This window comes from Oenanthe melanoleuca, chromosome 1 (genome assembly GCF_029582105.1).
Source record: "Oenanthe melanoleuca isolate GR-GAL-2019-014 chromosome 1, OMel1.0, whole genome shotgun sequence".
NCBI classification, from domain to species: domain Eukaryota; kingdom Metazoa; phylum Chordata; class Aves; order Passeriformes; family Muscicapidae; genus Oenanthe; species Oenanthe melanoleuca.
The window spans coordinates 91192834-91215762 of NC_079333.1; the positions used below are offsets into that span (position 1 = coordinate 91192834).

At 37.5% G+C, this 22929-nt stretch overlaps 1 protein-coding gene across 2 annotated transcripts in view; it reads left to right on the forward strand.

The window, feature by feature from the left end:
* Nucleotides 1–12084, forward strand: part of STS (steroid sulfatase) — a 95961-nt gene extending 83877 nt beyond the window's left edge. The window contains exons 10-11 of one of the 2 annotated variants that reach the window (XR_008839937.1): nt 5357–6007; nt 11974–12084. Coding sequence is in view for 1 of the 2 variants with exons in the window: in XM_056485658.1 (XP_056341633.1) it covers nt 5357–5724 (368 nt within the window). In the remaining variant the exon portion in view is untranslated. Of the gene's footprint in view, nt 1–5356; nt 6489–11973 lie in introns of those variants that run through there. The other variant, XM_056485658.1, reaches the window with a different exon arrangement.
* The last annotated feature ends 10845 nt before the right edge of the window (nt 12085–22929 follow it).

The window sequence follows — 22929 nt, forward strand, 5'->3', positions numbered from 1 at the left end:
AATATAGATTGAAAATGACCAGGGTTTTGTTGCTGTTGTTTCTGGTTTGTTGGGTTTTTTTGGGCTTTTTTTCTGGCTTGGTTTGGTTTAGGTTTCTTTTTTATCTTCTGTCTTCAGCATGCCATCAGCTGCTGCTTAGATGAACTGAAAATTACATGGACCATTCAGCAAGTAAATATTCTTCAAACAAATCTTTAGCAGGTGTCTGGATTATTTCAATTAAATTACTACAGATATAATTTTTCTTCCAGAGCAATATGTATTTTTCTATGTTGCTATCACCTAAGACATCCAAATATGAGGCATGACATTGTATTATAACACTTCTTATTTTAGCAGCATGATTTCTATACCCACAGATTCTTCCCTTTTAGGACTTTCTTCAACAAGAAAACACTGCAAATGATCAATCAATTCTTTTTGAAGGTGGTGATGAAGAATTCAGGAAAATAATTCTTTTTTATCTACTGCAATTCAACAGATAATCTTGGCTTTTGAACAGAATTCAGTGGAATTTTCTCATACCACAGTATTTACTCTGGGTAATGAACTCAGCCATGAGATTTCTGTCTTCAGCAGTCTGGGCATGGTTTCAGTGTGTCTTGTATTTTTCCTGCAGCAGTTGTTCAGTATGATTATTAGACATTCGGAAATGTGCAATCCTTTCTGGTTTAGTGGATGCTTAACACTGTAGATTTTATTCTGAGTATTTTTAAATCATTGCTACTGCTGGATTTTTTTCATAGTTTTCACTCAAATACTGTAAACTCTGAACAATTCTTTATGCAAGCCTCTTCTAGAAACTACTGATTGTTGTAAACCAACATTGTATCTTTGAATATCACGCAGTTATTCTCCACCTACACTGGGACATGGTGTGCTGTCTTTTGACTGATATCACAAAATAATATCATAAGATACCCAGGCACTTAAAACTAATATTTAAAAAAAAAAAAATCATTGTAAGAATAACAAAGTTACAAATTTTTAAATTCAAATGGCATATTTAATTAGCTGTTTGAGGAATGCACATAGTTATAAAAATAATATATATCATTTTATTATGCTAACCAAGTAATATTATCTTTCCCATATAAAGCTATATATAGTTCAACAAGAATTTCACAACTGAAGGCTTTTCTGCATTGCTAAATTATCAAAGAACTGTATATATGTGATATCTGCTATGCATAAGATAAGCAGAGAACCTAACAATTCTGAATTAACTTAAAGGAAGCAGGAAGAAAGGATTCAATCTGATAACAAGAGTTATCTGAAGAAAGTAATTTTCAAGTGAGTTGTAGTTTTCATCTGCTACTGTGTAGAAACATTGAAAAGCATGAGTTAGAGTGTGGGAGGTGGCAATGGCCACAAAGCACACTTGAGACACAGAAAAGTCTGTCCCAATTTATGTTGGTCTGCTGCACCCAAATGGTTCCCTCAGAGGCAGCTGAATTCAAGTAGGGACTAGCTCCCCAATGTACAGTGGAGAGCAGCCCTGTTTAACTTGTTTTTCTACAGAAAGAAGCAACACAATAATATGAACACAGGAAATGACAGTAGCTGCAAACCTATAAAGCTGCTGTTGTAGATTAAATTCAGTGAAAATGAAGTCCAGGCAATAACACAACTATAGCTTCTATTCACATCAAGAACTGCTGATCAGAAAACACCAGTTAGCCATCAATGATTAAGAAAAGTGCTTTTATAACAGAAATGGCATTCCTATCCAGTGCATCACTCTATCTTGAATATATTAATATGTCTTACTGAGAGACTTTTATTTAATCTTATGGCCTCTACATGTCTGTTGGACCAGTACTATTGTCTGCACGAGAGGATAAATAACTGGGTAAAGAGTAATAAAAGAAATCTTCTAGGGAGATTGAACACTAAACAACTGTGTTCATAGCAGATTTGCTTGGACTAATGGCAGAAGTACAACTTACTTAGTTTTGTTTTTCTTAATATGTAAAGGAAAGAGGCATTCTGAGAGCAAACTTATTGGACAACTCAGAGAAGTGGAGAATTGCAGGAAAATGGGACTGAAATTGTTTGTGAAGGACTGGGACAGGACCTTTAAGGGTGCTGCAGATCTGCTGTTTCAGAATGGGCTTGATATACTTGGCTTTGGGGAAGCCCTGACAATTTTACTACTGACTTCACTGTGGAAGCAACATGCAGTTATCTTTCTGTATAACAAGGGTTTGCTATCCAGATGCTTTGGAGAACACAGGTACCCTTAATTACTGAGAGATTAATTTGATCCTTGTAGTTAACCTTCTGACAAAATGAGATTTCATATCAGCTGAGAGACTGGGAGAGAGCTCTCTCTTTTTAATATCGTGCCTTCTACAGTTCATCAGCTTTGGCCATTAGAAGTCTGACAGTTCTTAATGTCTCCTGGTATATTGCACTGGCTGCTCCACAGCCACAGCCACTGACAGATAGGCTTCAGTTTCTGCAGTGCTTAGGAAATAGGTGTTTGAAGTCTGCTGCTGCTTCTCCAGCACAACATGCAGTTCCATAAACACGCTGCAGTGCAACAGATAAACATTGCACAGGGACAGGCTTTGCACTCCCAGAGCTCAGTGTTTTGCACTGTGTAATCATGACATTCTGTAGCTGCTTATCTGATAAAGCACCATCAGCTCTTCAAAACACTAGCAATGTCACTCAGACATGAGATGATGTCATGCATGCCTTGTCCCCAAACCCACGCATGATTTTGCAACATGCTGTATGTTGTGCAAACAACAAAACCTAAACAAGTCTATTTTATGTGGGGAAAAAAAAATCATGATGCAACTTCCTTATTTCTTTCTTTTCCCTATTTCTTGTGGGCTGCTTGTACCAACTGCCATTAATATGGAATTCCCAACTGTGTAGTTCTGTCTGTAAACCCTTGAGCAAACCTCATTCTACAATGCCTAGCACCAAAAAAAGTGACTGAAAATTTTGTTTTTCAATGTCATTCATCATTAATGTACCCTGAAAGACTGATGTGTAGTAAGACAGATTGACCACAACATTCTCATGTGCATGGCCTTATTGGAATTTCTTTTAACTGACATTTTAGTAAAAAAAACTTTAGTAAGTTTTTTCTGCTGATCTTCTGTCAAGTTTTTACAGTGTTGTGAATCAAATTCTCAGGTATGGCAAGTGTTGCATGGTCTACAGTGGCACACAGTGCACTGATCAATCAAACCCTTTGGCTTTTTGTGTTTTTACCATCCATCTTGCCAATTAAACATGTCTGGAGAGCCTGAACTAATGCTTAGTACAGAATTACATGCCTTCTCAGAATGTAAATTCTTAAATCTCAGTAAATGAAAGGTATATTTCTTGGAAATTCTCTGTGCATAAGTTGAAAGAAATTTAAGTGGCAGTATTTTATTTTCTTTATTTTAAAATAAGAGATTCAAGTGCCAGACTAACCTTTCAAAATGTTACTGGAGGTAGATGAAGGAATGCCATCTTATGTTACCTGGCCTTATCTTGCTTTGCCTTCCTTAAATTTCCTTTCATTTTTTCCCAGCAAGACTGTGCCATTGCAGCTGTCACAGCCAGAGCCTTTTAAAACCTGCCATATCCTATTGTCTGTGCCAGCAAATCACTCAGCCTTTAAAAGTCCTTCCCCTTTGCTGACTTCCAAGAAGCATTTAGAGGGTTCTCCCAGTCTAATGTGTGTAACAGCCATCACCTACCTGACCTGATTTAAGTGGAGACAAAGTGAACTGGTAGTCCCCAGGCTCTGTCATTGAACTGGCTCCTAAAGGTAAAATCACTTCTAACGTGAAAAATACTGTGGAATAGAGGAATAGAAGAAGCTGCAAAGAATCTTAAGGTCACTTACTGTCCTTTAAATCCATGCTATAGTGTAGAACTGCAGCTTGTGACTCTCTTTAAACCTGTTTTATCCTTTAAAAGCTGTGTGATGTAGTTACAGGATGGCATATGCCAGTTTATCTCTGCTCTACCCATCCCACATTATCTGGTGCCTTCCATTCTGTTGTACTGATGAACTGTTAATAAATATTAACTACTGTAGCGCACATAAATCTCTGAAAGTCTGTTACTAGGCTAACAAGCTTTCTGTGACCTTAACAAAATTAAACAAAATACCAAAAGATATTTTTCACTCAGTATTTAAAAACCTGAGATGATTAAAAAAAAAAAATCACAATAGGGTACTGAGAAATGTAAATTACTGATGATTATAGTTTTCCAATGTTTTTATAGTTTCAGGTGAGCAGGTAATCTGACTTACAGATCTCAGTTGTTTAATAAGCAGCTTTTATTAAGAATAAAATACAGATTTTTCTTACTCTAATTAATTATTATTTGTTCCATTTCTGAAGAATTATATACTTCAGTGGCTGTAGGAGGATGGTGTACTTCCCTGAAAGTTCTGTTCTGTCTGTTTCTGCCTTTCCTATCTGTTCTATGTGAGGAAAATAGTAACTACTTTTTTGTTTACAGCTTTATGTGAAGTTTTTTCTGATCCTCCACTGACCTGTTTGAGAGTGTTTCTGGAAAGAACAATCTGACATTTGCTTATTCTTATTCCATGAAATGGCTAGTATTTTCAAACAAAATAAAAATACCAACTGAAGTTGTATGAGGATGGACAGTTCAGTTTTCTGTACACAGAAAATTAAACTAAGAATACCAGTCTATAAATGAAGAACTTTGGTTGTCATTTTGCAAAGCAGAATGTCACATAAGAATTGTGCTATTGTAACTGTTATTTAAAATTTACATTGGGAAAAATCATATAAAAGCATAAGATGAGAAGTTAGCATCTATTTCACATTTTCATTATGAGTATCCAGGTGTTTGCAATGAAACTATTGGGCAGAGGACAATGAGTTAATATAACAAAGAGAGGAAGAGAGGGAAAAGGTAACAATGAAATTATTTTGATAAGCAAAATGAGAAGCAGACAGTGCCCAGCAGTGGGTAAATATGATCAAGGAACAAAAATACATTTTAATAAGCCTTGGAGAAGACTTAGTATATATTTCTGCAAATCTTCTTAGCACTGCTTATGTAAAACACAACATTATTTAAACTATTCTATAATTTAGTTAATCAGAATCCTTCCAAGGGAATTAAATTATCATAGTTGTTTCGTAAATATGTGTAGCATGAAAATCACTATGTTTTGTTATTTTTGCTTTTGTCCATCTTGTTTTAGTCTTTTGGTATGCTGCAGTTTCAGTTACAGAGTATCTGTGCTGTCATTCTACCAAATGGATGATTTCCATGTTGATGGGATTTCCTAAGACCTGGGGATTTCCATTTTGTCATTTTATCACTTTATCACCAGCTGTTTTGTGGCTGTGAATTGCAGGTGAATCTGTCTGGAAAGTCTTCTTCTTCACTCCAAACTTCAGTCCTGAGGACTCCAATGGCTGCTACGATTCTCACGTTTGCTTCTGCCACGGAGGGTTCATTACTGGACACGATCCCCCACTGCTCTTCGACCTGTCCAGAGACCCCGAGGAGAGAGTCCCCCTGACTCCAGAAACCGAGAGCCGTTTCTACGAAATCCTCAGGGTCGTGCACCAAGCAGTAGACAGCCACACCAGATCCCTGCATGCTGTTCCCAACCAGCTGTCATGGGACAACCTTCTCTGGAAGCCATGGCTCCAGCTCTGCTGCTCGTCTCCCCTTCAGTCGTGCTATTGTGACTCTGAGTCAGGAGGGAGCTCACTGTAGGTGCACATGGGATAAACAAGCTGCAATTCCCTTTCAGAGACTGGACCAGCACAGTGTGGGTGTTGTCAAACTTGAACTTGTGGTACAAGTCTTCAGAAGGTTTTGCTGTGTTGGAGGAGGACCAGTCTCCAAAAACATATTGCAGTAGAAGAGAATTTCAGTCAAGGAAATGTGCCAAGAGAGGGAAGGCAAGACACACCTCTGACTTTTATCACACAGCATGAAGGACATGTTGCCGTCCTCATCTACACCTGGGCAGACTTGTAGGCATTTTCTATGGGAGGTAATTTTCTAGACCTTCAGCTTGAGCTTTTTTCTTACACAGCAAAGAATTTACCTTTCGGTTCTGTCAATCACAACTACTTAATGCACACTTTCCTGTCCTTTTTACTAAGTGTTATCCATTAGTAGGACATAGCACTGAGTAATTGAAAACAGAGAGATAATAGTGGAGAGGTCCTCCTGTGACAGTCATTTGGTAACTGATAGATAGGTTGAGAGCTGACTTGCAACAGATCTCTCATTGTCAACAACCATGACAAATATATAAGAAATGACAGATTGCCAGCAGTCTAACTTTGAATGTGCCATAAAAATGCACAGAGCTATGGTGGTGAAAGAGCTTGTGTCCATATTAAAATGATGCCCTCCAGCATCCCTGCTGTCCTATTGCATGGCAGCAACCTTTGTTTCAAAAGGTGCACCAGTTCAAGTGCACCCAGCTGCATGCTTGAGTGTGTAGCATAAGTATATATATATATATATATTTTTTTTTTTTTTTTTTTTTCCAATTGGTAAAATAAAAGATTTGGTCCATACTTGATATTTGAGTTCCAAATTCACATGATACTGCAAATTTATCTTTCACTTTTTTATCATACCTATTCTTCCATTGAATGGAAGCAATCACAAATAACTAAAATTTGGTCTGCCTTTAAATATCTTTGCCATCTTTTAAGCTCTCTGAATAGTATTTATCATTTTCTGAAAATAAGCTTGGGCTTGAGTACTTAAAGCCAAATATAACTGACTCTGAGTTCTTAGCAAGGTCTTGGGAAATCTACTCTCCTCGAGGGCTAATTTTTGTATCCATTTTTATCTCTGTCTTATTCAGGCACATTTTCTTTCCACTTTACAGGCAAACTATTTTCTTTGGCATATTGCAGACGAAAAGAAGATATGAGCAAAATACTAAAATGATTTGAGGACTGATAATAGAAGGTGACTTGCTCCTTATCAGAAAGCAGCAGTTAATTCCCACATTACAATGTATTAAAACCTGTTTGGGGCAAAAGTGATCTGTGATGATAGTAATGCAGTAGCTTCAGTCAGCCAGCATTAAGGTTGTGACCCAGTTCTTGTGAGCTATTGAAGCCTTTCCTTTAAAAATATATTGTGATAAATGGTGTATTTCTCTGTCTGTAAAACCTAGGCTTTATTTGATTTTTCCGTTGCAGTTTCATTCAAAATGTCATTCTCCACAATACCCAGAAGCCTGTCCTGGGAAATGTACTTTTCCCTTGAAGTCCTGTTTTCGATGTTCCACCTTGTGTTCACGATCTTAATTATGTCCTCAGCAAACTCTCTGTAGCAGGCAGAGCCCTGTGACCAATATTTATCACTGAATGTGCTACATAACCTTAGGAAGAAAAGTGCTTCTCATTTGAATGCAAATATTCTTCCGTGAGAGTGGCTGCTTTCAATGTCATGGCAGGATCCGTACCTCCCCAATTTTTGGTCCTCACCATGTGGCCCTAGAGCCCTTGGGGCAGAGCACTGGTGCCAGCATGTCTCTCCTTGCAGCCAAAGGGCAGCCCAGGCTGTGGCCAGAGTGCCAGAACACCATGGTGTGGAGGGATGCTCTTTCCAGCTCCCACAGCTCTGCCACAGCTTACACAAAAGCTTTTCAAGCAAGTACTCCTGAAGAAAATGGAAAAAAAATATGTGGTGTGTTCAGTGCTAACTCAGACAAGGGGTTTGGTGTAATTAGATCTACTTTGTTTCCACAGTTTCTGGTCTGTGACCTTTACAGAGATCTCAATTTATGTTCTCAAGGACACCCACATCAACATTTTTTGTCAGGAAGATGCTGTGTTTCTATTATTTCTTTTTCTTTCTTTTTGCAGGTGCAAGAATTCTTTGTTCTGCTGGGCACAGCAGTTGTTCTGTGCTGCTTGATCAAAGTATCAAAAATTATGACTTTTCTACTGCTCTGATTCCTTCTTGAAAAAGAACATGACGTTTCTTTCATACCCCCCTTAGCTTTCGATGCCATCTTTCCAATCTCCTTTCTTAAAACATCCACACCCCTGAAATACTTTTCCATCTATTTCTTTGCCACACAGTCCTTCTGTTTCCTTGTCATATTGATTGTAGCAGCTATTTTGCCCTAATCAATCAGAAAATGAAAGCTAGTCTTTGTCATAAAATTTGACTTTTAGGGCTCCTTGACTCTGCTAACGTCCTGCTTATTTTAGGGTCCAACAAAAATTAACTTTGCATTATAAAATATAAGTAATTAAATCAATTCTTACAATTGTTCCTACAAGAAAAATTCTGTGAAGAACAGGGCAGTATTTTTCATACTCTATGTTAATACCATGTCATTTAATAGCTAAAATAACCTTCTCTGTATTGCAAATGTATTATACCTTTCAGTACTATACCTTCTGTTCTGGAGATGGCATGTCAGATCAGGGTAATTAAAGTAGTCTTGTTTATCTGCAAAATAAAATGTGAAGGACAATATAACATTTGTGTAATGTTACTGCCTGATATAACAAGGAAAAATTTTGTTTTTAACAACAGGTTATTGATGGGATATACGTGATTCACAGCTTACTAACAAGGAAGGCTCAAGGAGAATGTGCTGCTCTGATATTTGGAAACTGACTTTCAATCTATCATTTAATGAGCACTGGTCTTGCAACATGGTGCCTGTTTGTAGGATATATCAGTTTAAACTGAGAGTTCAGCTTCAGAGGGTAGTGTATTCCCCTACAGAATTATTTAACAATATCATATCCTAATTTGTGACAGAGTCCCTGTACAGCCCAGAGCAAGTCATTTAACTGATTTCTCAGTTCCTCTGCTGCACTCAGGAAAGGAAAACAGTATTTCTCTAACTGCTGGGAATACTGAAAGAACAGAAAATGCTGAAAGTGGTAAGCTGGTAAAGCTGAACTCTCTAGTACCTTCTCTATGGAAGATCCAATTTAAAAGCTGGAAAACCAGGATGTAGAAGATCCCCCTATACAAGGGTATATGTGATACCCTTACCTTGAGGTTTGCAGGTGGGTTCTGTGTGTAGTTTAGTGCATGTGGGATTGTGATCTGGAGGAGAGAGAGTAGATGGCTAAGAAAGATACACACTTGGGATTCAGAGAAAGCTATAAGTCACATTTTTATAATTATATTTATTCTCTTTTTTCTCTTTTATATTTATTCTCTTTTTTTAGTCAGGAAACTACATGAAATAATAAATAATGTTTTTCCCTCAGGGACTGGATGTCACAGGTTCTCCGGTCTTAATAATAAATAGAGATGTCCTGACTTGCCTCCAATTATGGTCAGAAAAATCAAAGGAAAAAAGAAAAAGGAAATTGGAGCTTTGGAGAGAGGTGTCAGCTCACTTAAATCCAACTGAAAGCTTGCAGAGAACTAAGAGAATCTAGTCCATGTACATCACAGCTCAGTGAGAATCATCACTTGCCAGCAATTGTTTATTTCACATTGTAGTGATGTGAGATCTAGGTGTTCAGATATGTGGACAATGTAAAATGTTTCACTTAAGATATCATTTGATATAGGAAAAAATGGAAAAAGAAAGAAAAAAATGCAAGCACAGCTACAAAAAAACATATGTTCTAATAAAGTATGTTTATTAAAAATTGTTTATGTTTCCGACATGCATTACTGCAAGAGTTTTTACATTAGTGCATAATAGTTCTGTGCTTAAGATAGTTCTTTTCATCTTCCCTTTCCTCTTCTCTTTCCTCTGGCATTGCCTGGGCAGCATTCAGAGTGTGCAGTAAGATCAAGAGGCAGCTGCCCTGCCCATATACACTACGAGCTGCATGGCCACACACATGGGCAGGGGGAAAGGCTCAGGCAAAGTTCTGCACTGGCAACCACCAGGAAGCAAACAGTGTCTGGGGGTTATCCCCAGCCTGAAGACAGAGATCTGAGATTAGCTCAGTTGATTAAGGTGGGTAGAGAGCAGGTTTAGCGGTTCAATCCCCATGGGGGCCATTCACGTAAGAGTTGGACTTGATAATCCTTCTGTGTCCCCTCCAACTAAGAATATTCTGTGATTCTGTGAAATTGCTGGTTCCTATGGGTCTGTCAGAGACTGCAGGGACCAGGAGGAATGAGATCTGCTTTGTGGCCAGCTGGGCTGTCATGTGTTCTGCAACAGGGCTCTTCTGTGCCAGAATGTCAGGTGGAAATTAGTTTGGAACCCACAGGATGCAGGACCCCTTACCTCTGAATAATTATACCAGACAGAGTGCTCCTGAATCATCCTACATGAGATGACAGATCTTAGTCTGACACTGTAAGGCAGCAACAGTCTCACACTTTTTTCTGGAGGACCAGAAGACCTGAGCCAGGCTCAGTTTACAGGCTGCTAAAACTGCAAATTATTCAGAGTCCTGGAAACACCCTGGCAGATGATACGGCTTTCCCATGCTCTTTTTGGTATCTTTTAATCATATCAAAACTAATAAGAATCTGCCTAAAACCTCACATGTACAGCAAACAAATGATATTGCAATTTTTTCTTAAGACCCCTCCAAAATAACTTTATCCTGTGAATTTGGTACTGAGACCAACGAGGTTGTGCCAACACAAGGCATAGCAACTGATGATTTCTTACACATATGGAAGATGCTGAGTTCCAGACTCCCCCTGGAGTTTGTGCTACACTGGTTAGTGAGATAAAGATTGTCTTGATTATCTGTGCATCTCTAATTGCACTGTCAAGGTTATGAAACATTTCTGAACTTGGGAGATGTGAATTATAGGCTTTGCAATGCTTATGCAGCATCTCCTGCATGCCCAAAAACATTCCTGTAACATAAATCATAGTAGGTTCCTTATGTAGATCAATGTTACTCTTATCTATTAGAAAAGGTGTTGCAGGTACTTTCCTTGGAAAATAAAGCTATATTTCAGGACAACAAATTTGGCATATGGGGGTCAGCTCAGTTATAAAAATCCTCCACTTTTTATTTCTACTGTTATCAAATAATAAAGCCTTTTTATGCAGATAAAATTTTATTGTACCATATTTATGTGCAAAATACTGTGGAACAGTTTAAATTATAAGGCAGAGCTCTTCATTGTGACACTTATTTTAAGAGAATTTGATATGAAGTTGCTTTGGGTAGCAATATTTATTACAAAAGATTAGATACAAAACATCTCAAAAGTCTTATAGACTCAAGTTGGGCTGCAAGAGAATAATTTCAGTTTAATATGATCTTCCTTGTTCACAAAAACAAAGTAATGAAGAAAAAAATCCTCAGACTTTAAGAACAGTTTGCCTGTGCTCTTACTGGTAAAAAGAATACTTGAAATTTGTACTGTGTGAGAATTTTTTTCATTTTTTTCATTATTGTTATCTTTTATGTTATAACTCCTCCTGCCAAGCAGACTAAATACTTAAATTTAGGAAAATGTGCTGATTGGTTTGTAATTGTCAATCTTGCATTGTCATATGCAATGCATTGGGAAGTAACTGGTTAATGCCACTTTCCTGATGACTGTTTAAACTTCAGGGAGATTCTTAGTAGAGGAGTTTTAGATCCTAACACTTCCCTGTCTGATAACCATGAGAAACAGACATTCAGTGATGTGTTATCACAGATCAAGCTTTTTAAAAGTATATTGTTGTGCAAAACGAGCTGTCTTGTCCCCTGACCTTCTCCTCTATGGTATTTACCAAAAATAAATGGAAATCCTCTCTGATGCTAAGGTTTATGCTATCAAATCACAACCCTCTGATTATCTTTCAAAAAAATTGAGCCAACAAAGACCAACCCCATCAGCTAAGCACTCTGACCTTTCTGGATTAAGGACAGTAATGAATGCTGGAGCTCCAGCAGCTGTAGTGGTGTATATGAAATGAATGCTGCTGACACTCAGTTTTTAAGCACTCAGTACTGGGCTATGTAGAGTCTCCATCCTTACCTATTAAACTTTTGATTGGTTTCAGCTATTTCCTGTGTTTTTCCTTTTGCTCTCCAGAGTCATTTTGGGAAACGTAGAAATCAAGATGGACAGGCTGGGAATGAAGCAAATATATCTTTTCATCATCTGATTGAAACTGTGACACTGCATGGTAAAAAATTTTAAATCCAGAGAACTAAGAAGAGGGTAAAATTCCCTAGCGGTAAGGACACTCACCTGGACTGTGATGACAGCTTTACTATGAAACTTCAAGACTGATTAAGTGTTTTTAATCACATGAGGTACACATATTGCCTCTGGAGCAGAGAGGAATATACCTTTTGGCTATGAAGTCATTTTCTGTCTCCATTACTCACTATCTGACCCGGTGAGGGTAGAAGTCTTTGCTTCAGAGAGGCAAAGCTCGTACAAAAAAGGCAGAAAATGCAGTGTACTTCTCCTTGCTCACCCTCTTTTCACACCCAGCCAGGCGCTTAGGAATGCTTTGTTCTAGCTGCATGTCCCATCTAGAAAAATGTCAAGGAGGGAAGGCTTGAAAGCATTATCTGTCTTCTTTGATCCCAGGCTTAGAAATGCTGTGCTTGGGCAGAAAGGACCTCATTCTCACACTGCCAGTAGTGCTCTGAAAGTAGGATCAAAGTACTTAGATGACAGGGAGGATGTATTCCCTGCCTGCAGAAGAATTTGGAAACCACCGTAGGTAGAAATATAGTTCTAGGTCTGAGATTTATTTAAGTTAAATGATGAAGATATCTATACCTTTGTCTTCATTTCTACCCAGGACAGACAAAAAGGAGATGGGTCAATCCTAGCTTGTGTGGCTGTGAGGGATTCTGTTAGTCATGTCTAATAATGCTATCTTTTTTTTTTTTCCTTTTTTATTTTTTCTTTTTTGTTCTTTTTTTTCTCCTTAGACAAAAAAAAATGACATGGGATACAGTTTAAACAGCTCAAACATTTAAACATTAAACAGTTTAAACATATAATAAAAACCAACAACACCTGTTTTTAGGGAGTATAATCATACTTCTTTCTCCTGGAATCTTTGAAATATTTTTTAAGCAGGGAGGCATGTATGAAATTTAAAATGGATCATCATAGTAAGAGTTTTGCAAGCAAATGCCTATTTTTCACTGAAAGCACTTTTTTTTTTTTTTTTTTTTTTTTTTTTTTTAAAGGATAAATGTCTTTGTTTACTTGTTTGTTTCCTTGGGCTTTATTTGCATGGATCTTCAGTTCTTGTCTCTGCCATGCTCAGGAAGTAAGAGAAGAAATATCTTATTGGAAACATTTAAAAGAAGAGTCATCATTATATGGTCAGGCAATTTGTTTTTAAGATCATATTAGTCATTTTTATGCCTCTTTAATTATTCTACTGTGGTGAGATATTTCAACTAGAATAGAGTTTCACTAGCAGTAACTTAAGATCTTTTCCAATTTACATTTGCTTTTAACATCAGTTATGATTGTTTTGAAGGGACGTGAATTGAAGAATACTGCTGAACTTCTGGAAAAAATGTAATGATATTTAAAATACAGCTTTCAACCTCTACTATAGTGGATGTTTAAGTGTTAAAACATTTTCATTGTTATATGCATATGACACATTTTCCATCTTCTTGTATCCTCAGAAATACTTTTCAGCCAAGCAAACATATAAACTGCACTGAATTATGCATGAAAAAATATTTTAGGGCTCCATCTGCTAGGCATTTTTTACAGTTTTTTTCTTAAGTTAAAAATGTTTATGCTGCATTATATTAGGTATAAAACTAGTTGCAGCACCTTAATGGATTTTATTTCCTAGTATTCTGTATTATCACATGACTAAACACACACCTTGTAAGAACACAAGCAGAAGGATCTTAGTTCTGCAGGGCATTTAAATAAGTTTTGCAATTTCCACTATGTTCAGGAATTTTGCTGATTGAGACTGCTGAAGAGAAGACTAAATAAAGTAAAATATTTTGCTTATACTATCAATACCTTTAATTTATTCTAAACCAAAACCATTTTGCATATTTTAATTGCCAGGTATTCCCAACCTTTCCCATTCCATAATTTTAGGCTATGTCCATCAGATATTTGTAAGCTTGCCTCCAGCCTTGCTTTTTTTTTGAAAACGCAAGTTAATATTTTTTTTCTGAGCTCTACAGCCAATTACTTCTGTTACTAGGATACTGTTTACCATAAAGGTCATAATGTAGAATGTACTAGATAACAAGGAATAAAAATCTAACAGAACAATGAAAAGCTTTCTGAGAGAATAAATCCAAAGGCATTGGTGGTCAACTACTTATCCAGCTATAAAATGTACCTTTTTACATGGGTCAAAACAAGCAACACCAAATCTGTTTGATTCCATTGTTAAAACAGAGGACAAAAATATTTAAATGAGAGGTGAAAGAAGCCTTTTACACACAGAGATGGAAATGACCTAAACCCAGCATTAGCTACTGTTACACAGGCTTATGACTACACAGATATAAAATGCTGTTGAAAGGACATTATATAAACTAACATACAGGAAAAATGGATTCAAGTATAAAATATATTAATTTTTCAAGTAACCACAGAAATATATAAAATAAAAATGTGCACCAGCTCTGCTTATACTTGGGTGCTTATTGTGTATTGATGCATACTTGGAAGTGTGTTTGAGAAGTTGTGGCAGTCTGGTGAAGATTCCACTGATTGCAAAAGGGGGAACATCTTTAAAAAGGGCTAAAAAGGAAGGCACAGGGAACTACAGGTCACCCAGTCTCACCTTTGTGTCTAGCAAGTTCAAGGAAACTTGCTAAGGCACATGGAAAATAAGGAGGAGATTGGAGAGAGCTGACATCTTCATAAGGGCAAATCCTGTCTGACAAGTTTGGTCGCCTAGGGCAGGGTTACATCACTGGTGGTCAAGGATCAGTGACTGATATCATCTACCTGGGCTTGTGCAAAGCATTTGAGACTGTCCCCCACAACATCCTGTTCTCCTTGCTGGAGAGATGAGGATTTGATGGATCACTTGGCAGACAAGGGGTTGGCTGGAGGTTGTGGTCAATGGTTGTGGTCAATGACTCAATGTCCAGGTGGTGAGTGATGTTCTCAGGGCCTGGTGTTCAGACCAGCTCTGTTTAGCATCTTTGTTGGCAGCAAGGACTTCAGTCCAGGCCTGGGACTGAGTGCACTTCCATCAGGTCTGCCAAAAAAGAGCAAGCTGTCAGGTGGGGTCAACATGCCAGAGGGAAGGGGTTCCATCCTGAGGGACCTGGACAGGCCTGAGGGCAGAAAACCTTGTGAAGTTCAACAAGATCAAGTGCAAGGTCCTGCATGTGGGTTGGGGCAATCTCAAGCACAAATACAGGTGGAAAATGGATTGAAAGCAGCTCTGAGGAGAGAGACTTAGGGATGCTGATTGACAAGAAGCTCAACATGATTGATCAATGTGCACTTGCAGCCCAGAAAGTCAGCCCTGTCCTGGGCTGCATCCAAAGCAGTGTGGGCAGCAGGGCAAGGCACTGGAATCTTCCCCACTGCTCTTCTCTGGTGACATCCCACCTGCCCTGAGTCCAGCTCTGGGGCCCCCAGCACAAGTAGGATATGGACATGTTGGGATGGGTCATGAACATGACCAGAGGGCTGGAGCAGCTCTCCTGTGAAGACAGAGAGTGAGATTTGGTGCTATTGGTCCAGGAGAATGCTCTATGCAGACCTTTGAGCAGTATTCCAGGCCCTAGAGGGGCTTAAAAGAAAGCTGGAGAGGAACCCCTTACCAGGGCATGTAGGGATGGGAAAAAGGGTAATGGCTTTAAACCAAAAGAGAGCAGGTTTAGATTAGATATTAAAATTCTTTATGTGAAGATGGTGAGACACTGGAGCAGGCTGCTCAGAGAAGTTGTTGATGCCTCAGCCCTGAAAGTGTTCAAGGCCAGGTTGGATGAGGTTTGAGCAGCCTCATCAAGTGGGAGGTGTCCCTGCCCATGGCAGAGGTTTGGAATGATGTCTTTAAGGTCCCCTCCAAAACATACTTTGATCCTATAAAAAGATCTGTTTTTTTGGACAGCTATGAAGCCCTGTAATTGGAGGAGGAATTCCCTCTAAATGCTACTTTTGTACATAAATTTAATGCAAAAGGACTTTGAAGGTTGCCAGAGGTATGTCACACTTGTGTTAACCATAAACAATAAAATTAAACACATACGTTTCCCCCTGCAGTTCTGCTGAAAGAGAAGTTCTCAAAGCTAATTGTAGAGGAATAAGCAATCCAGAAGTGCTGATTTTGAAGTTGTTTTTGATCTGGGAGAAGGGATATCTTCCAGCATTGCTAGCAGCTTTTACGGTAAGTCTATTCTTACTCCCTGAATAAAATTAAATTCTTAAATGTGACTTCACCAGACTATTTTGGTCAATGTTACAGTAATATAATGTTACCAAATACTTAGACAAAGTAAATGTTGTGGCAGATAAGACATATTAATTTGAGAAACATGGTGACTGCCTCTAGCAATGAAGAAATTATTCTTTATTTCACATATATTTAAAATATTTTATATTTGGACGAGTATCCAAGTTTTATTTATGCTTTTTTTTATTTAGTTGTTTGTTGGGGGGGTTGTTGGTTTAAGGTTTTTGTTTGTTTAACAAACAAAAGGTTTATATTTGTTTGTTTTTATTTGTTTGCTTTTATTTAATGCAAGACATTAATAGAAACTAATTCAGATTTTTTGGAATAGATGTTATGGTCCCAAACTGAAAATGTAATATATACAATTTTCTAATTCAGTTTAAACCACATTTGTGCTTAGGGACATGTGAGTTTGCTTTTGTATGAATCACTAAGACAATAATTGTGCATTCTCGTTTCTCTTCCTCACTGCAACTCTGCTCTTTGCTTGCTTCCATTATAATATAACATCATGAACCTAAGTGCTGTCAAGTAACATGTCAAATATAATGCCAAATTGCAACCACTACTAAATAAAACTCAAAAGCCTCTTAAAATGTAGCTTCCAAAGGAATAACATCACTTATAATCATAAATTAATCCTTGTTCAGTTTTGTGCTTACAAGGTTAAACTGCAAACCAGCAGCTGGGTAAGCTCATTAAAAAAGTCTTATTCTGTCTACATTAGCTGCACCAAAATCTTAAGTATAGCCACATTCAAAACTGAAGTAATTTGACACTAGCAAAATATCAGACTCAGACTCACACACTTCTCTTACCCTTCCTGCATGACTACTATAAGCATACATTTCCTTGCACTTTTTAATGAATTATTGGCACTGACTTCGTCAGGTAATGCAGATAAAATATATCCAAGGAACAATATATCCAAAGGGTGATGATTCCCTTTGGACAGATGACTGTCTAAATGGGCTGTGATCCTGATTGCTTGTTTCTGTTTCTAGCAATACATAATTCACAGAACCATAGAACACAATAGAGAAGTTAGCAATGAACCCTCAAAAAAAAAATAAAAAAAATAAAAAAAAAGAACCACAAGGAGAGAAAGAGGTATTTCTACAGATTTTAGTGTGTCAATCTTTCTGGAACATAAAATAGTGAAAAAAGAAAAGTTCAGAGTTGAAGCAGAAGACTCTCCAATCTGTTGTATTTTTTATTAATTGCCTTAACAAAAGTGGCATGTACTTGTCAACATGAATTAGAAAATTCAAAGCATATTAATCTATTTAAGGAGTATCTTAATTTGAAGCCTACCCAATGTAACTGAGATAATATGCAACTTTTAGTGGACTGTCTACAACTTTTACTAATCAGCTTAGATAAAAATTGAGCCTGGTGATCACAGAAGAGCAGGTTTCTTTATCCATGTTTCAATATTAATTTACATTTAGACTGGCATAATTGAAACAAATTTGAATAAATGTGCATCAAATAGTTAAGAAGTCAGCAACCTGATTTCAGCAGAAAGTTGAATTTCGGTTTCACAGAAATGTTTACTGTATTTTTTTTCTATTTCTGTCTATCAAGTTTATGTACTCTTTATTCTGTTACAATTTTGCTCATTTTCATCATTAAAGAGAAGGAGAATTTTCTAAAGAAGAGATAAACACTGCTGCTAATGTTAAGAAGTGATAAACACAAGATACTCAGGGTGAAAATTCAATGAAGTGGGGGAATGAGGTTTAGGAAAAAGTTTTAATCACTACTTCAGAAGATACACCAATGCAAATAAGTGAATCTTAATAAGTTCCCTTAACTGGTGGATATGTCTAATAAACACATTAAATAATTTAATTTCTTGTTAAGTCTTCTCTACTCTTCTTGCCTGCCTCACCCTTTTATTCAACAATTCTTTGATCAGGGGAAGTCCTGCTAAACTTAGAGCTGTGTAGTGACACTGATCACTTTTAACTCTTTCACTGCCCTGGCACTAGAGGGGAGGCTGAGGTGAGGCAGCAAAGGACACGTGTGCAGAGGAAGGGATTGTATAGGCATGGCTGGAGAGGCAGCCCAAAGCTGAGTGAGGAGAAATCCTACCAGCTGAAATGCTGATGGTGAGGCAAATAAAGCATTGAAAGTGGGATCAAAACACAAGAACAAAATAACAAATGCACCAGAGAAGCAAAGCAGTAGTATCAACAAAGGTACTGCTTTCATCAAAGTAGAGAAGAGAGTGATATCTCATTCCCAAAAAGTAAACTGAAAATTGTGACCAGTCCTCTGAATGTCAGTTTTTGTAAATAGACTTGGACTACATGGTTTCCCAGGCTACATAGGCTTCTTATCACTTGAGGGTAAATGATTAATACAAATTATTAATGCATTCAATGGTGGTCATTAAATACTAAACATTTTGGAGGAAAGATTCTAGAACCTTCCATGCAAAAAGAATTATCTAATTTATTTAAACTAATTTATTGTTAGGAGGCCTTTGAAACCAGGTACTGGAGCCATTGTGTGCTGCTACATGTTTAACTGCATTGTCTGTCCTCAGCTTTTTCTCAATGTCCTTGAATGAGTAAGATTAAATAATACTGACAGTTAAAAAGCCTTGATTTAACTTGCATAGATATATCTGGAGATCCATGCCAGGCCTGAGTTCATTTAAGATGTTGCTTGACAACCTGATCCTTTGAACTCAATCTGTACTTGATCTTGCACCTCTGTGTTGCCATGGCTCCCAGATTAAATAATGTGACTATTTTGCCCTAAAGGCACACCAACAGCTAACATATTTGCAAAGAGGTCTTCTTGGTTGTGCTTTCAGGTCTGGAATACTGATACACAAAAGTCTCTTCATGCACAAGCATGCACATCATTAAGTTTCCTTTATAAACTTTCAGAATACTATTTGGAAAAAAAAATAGAAAAGGATGCAACTGGAATTTCTAAAACTCCATTAAAATGATTGTTATGGTCTCCACCCTGTTAACCTTTATGATAATTTCGACAGTAGCTGTTAAATTGCTTCCTGAAATATGCCAGAACAGGTGACATTGGCAATATGGTTTTCAATTTGCCACATCTTCAATGGGTAAAATGATTCTAATAAATCTTCACCAATCATTATGCTCCCTTCAGAAAATATTGCCCTATCTTTCTGTAAGATATAAGAATGGTAAAGGACATACCATTGTCACACCATGTGAAGTGCCCTTTGGAATACTATAAACAAAATACAACATCAAATAACAATACATGTCATGGTTCGGAATCTAAGTGCATTAATGTATTCCTAATGTTAGCAGGTTTTCTTCATGGAAAAACATGGTAATTTAAAGAGTAGCAGCAAAACATTTTTCTGTGAAAGGCTGGAGCTGCAGGGGGCGATGGAAAGCTTTGTGATGTCATGTAGTACCTGAAAAGTCATGATTGCTAGCTATAGAATATGCATTTTATATTATTTTTCAAAAATTTACCACATTGTTTTAGATTCAAACTGTGTGATATATAGTCATGGTAGCAAACAGTTCCCAGCAATCACAATATTTTCAAAAAACTATCTGTAGTGAATAAGAATATTCATCTGAAATGGGGCATTTTGTTTTTTTCAGGAAACTTTAGTTGTGTAATTAGAGGAGACCACCTGGTGACATAAATTAAATTAGATTTTATTTCAGCTATTAACTAACCAATTTTGATAAAATTATTTTTCTTGATCTATTACTTTTTCTTTCTTCCTTTTGTGTTCTTCCTCTTTTTATACAGCTTTTTTTTAAGATTATGAAAATTTTGACTTTTTTCCCTTTTTTTTTAGGAAAAACAACATTTTTAAACAAAAACTTTAAATTTTGATGAAAATGCATTATCTTTCATTAATGGAAAATATAAGAACAATTTTATTTAGCTAAGTCAGTGTTGTCATTAGTTTGTTTTCTGTGGGTTAATGGTCTTGTGTATGCCCTGAAAGCATCATTGGAATGTAAAAGGAGGAATTTATGTCTGATTCCTACAATCAGGGATATGAGTCCATGTATCAACTCATGACTAGAAGGGGTTCATTTTTCAATTAGCAAGTACTCCCAGCTATCTGTGACTTAACTCTGAGAGTTAGGTAACTTATATTTTGCTATAAAATATATCATTCTGCTGTACTTCAACATTGCTTAAAAAGACATTTTTCAGCCAGTTTAGATTTTTCTTTTCCGAAGAATACAAAGTTTTGTCTAAACTAAAGGGTGACTTCTTTTGTGATATTTACTAATGCTCTGTGAGTATTCCCTGCCCTCTGCCAGTGTGAAGTCTGTACTTTTTTAAAAGGCTTAGGAGCATGCATTATTTCAGTGTTCAAGACTCGTTGTTGTTCCAGGCAGTGTTTCAGTTGGGTGCTCTGTTACTGCCAGAGCACAGATAGCTCCCATTCAGCTCTGTGTTAGATAACACTGATTCTTGAACCAGATTGCAAAAACAGAGAAAAACCATGTGGCTGAGAAATTAGTCTCTATCATATGTAGTACTGTTACCACATTCATATCCTTGAATTTATAGGGTGTGCAAAGGCCTCTCACATAAGAGGTCCAAGATAGGGAGCAACTGTATTCTTCATGCTGGAGGAGTTCATCAGATAGAGTTCTGATTCCTAATGGTGAGAAAGAAGAGACTCTGGTGTTTCCCTGTGTTTCTGGTGGTTTTATCCTTGCCTTGAAAAGCAAGACAGTACTGAAATAATACTGAAATAATACTCAAAGAATGGAGATGAATTTCCAAATTAAACTGTAGCAATTCTGCTTTACTATGATACATGTGATCTTTTAAAGAACATCTGAAATTCCATTGTTTATCAGTCTGAGTTCCTTGCTTCCACATTTTTTTGGCTGTTGATACTGCTTAAAACAGTTTATTAAGTGTAATCTACTGCCCACATCAATACTAATATACTTACCATTAATCTTCTGTGTTGTGTTGCAAGAGCTCTGATTCTCCTGCCTCCTCACTAGAAGCTTGTTTGCCATCAATCAAGTCATCATGACATGCCACTTTTTTTTTCCCCCCTTTAGTTCAAACATGATGCACAGGATGCCTTTATAAATGCAGCAGCAGGAACTCTGGAACTGCCAACCCCAGTGCCAGGGTTTCCCCAAAAGGAGAGATCCTTTTTCAACACAGCCATAAAGCCTTAACAAAACAGATAAATAAGATAAAGTTGTAGATTAGGGCTTGGGTTTTTTGTTGATTTTTTTTTTGTTGTTGTTGTTTTGTTTGTCTTGGTTTGGTTTATTTTAATAGAATAACCTGCCAGCCCTGTTCTATCTGGGAAAACTGGAATTGCCAGCTGTGTCACTTTGGTAATCAGTAACTGGAGGCAAGGCTGCTTTTTCAGCCCAAAAGTCTTCAATCTTGTGATTTCTAGTCCTTCAAACCATCACACCCTTCCCCTGATTCTTTTCTTTACTCCCCAGGAGCAGATCACTTTTGGACACATTCCCCTGCAGAGCAGTATTTAGGGACAGGAGTTGGGGGCTTTGCTCTCTCTGTCACACTTATACTGAAGTAGGCAGCTCCAGGAATCTCCTGGCTCTTCCCCTTCACAAAGTTTCTCTGTTTTACCCATCTCTCACATGTTTCAAGAGAGACTCCATGTGTCAGAGCAGAGGGATGGGAGGGAGGAAGGGGAAAGGGAAGGTGGCTGTAAGGTGATGGGATTTTTCTGGTTTGCCCTACCAACTGTTTGTGAAAGGCATCACTGATACCTCTGACCCTCTCCCATGTCCATGCCTGTCTGCCACCTCCACCCTGGAGGAGGAATACTTTGCAAGAGGCCTTTCATTGACTGTGAGTCGCCTACAGACTGGAGAGGGACCAAAATATTTCTCACTGGCAGAGTTTTAAAGTAGAGGAGGTTGGCATTTTCCCATCACAAGGAGCAAGCCGGTCAGCAGGAGATAGCCAAATGGTGTTATTTCTTGTAGTCACACCCTGAGGATTGGAAGCTTTTAAGTGCCATGTAATACTCAACTGACCTGGCATATATTCTAGGGGATGTTTGTATTGTTTTATAAAAGTTTGATAGTATCTTTGAAGGGATATCAATCAAGTTAATCAAAGTATGAAAGAAACCTGAAATGAGGACAGGAGTAGGAATTGGCTTAAATATAACCAGGAGGGAATAAAGAAAAACAGCTTGCTAAAGAAGACCTTCCAAAATGCTTTCTGAAACGTAAGAGTTTAAAATGCCAGCTTTAGTTTCATCCCAAAAGAAGAAAATTAATTCAGATAGTAAGGGAGCAACCCAGGTGCTGTACAAGAGACCTGTACAGCAGTTCAGGCTTGTGTTTAACTCTCTTTTCTTCAAAAAGACAAGGTGGTATGGAATCTGTGTGAATGGGAACTTTAATTACTATTTGTTTCTTATTTCAGTGGGGTGCACTATTACACTGAGATGACTGTTGTGAAAGTCATAATTGCACTGATGCTAACCCTAGCATAGAGGGAAACTGGATTTTCTGATAAAAGATGCCAGACAGAAAAGAATCATTTCCCAGGTGTCTGAAAGGAGGCCATTACCCATGAAATGCAAATTTTATTTTAAGTTTGATCTCAGTAGGAAGGATGCATTT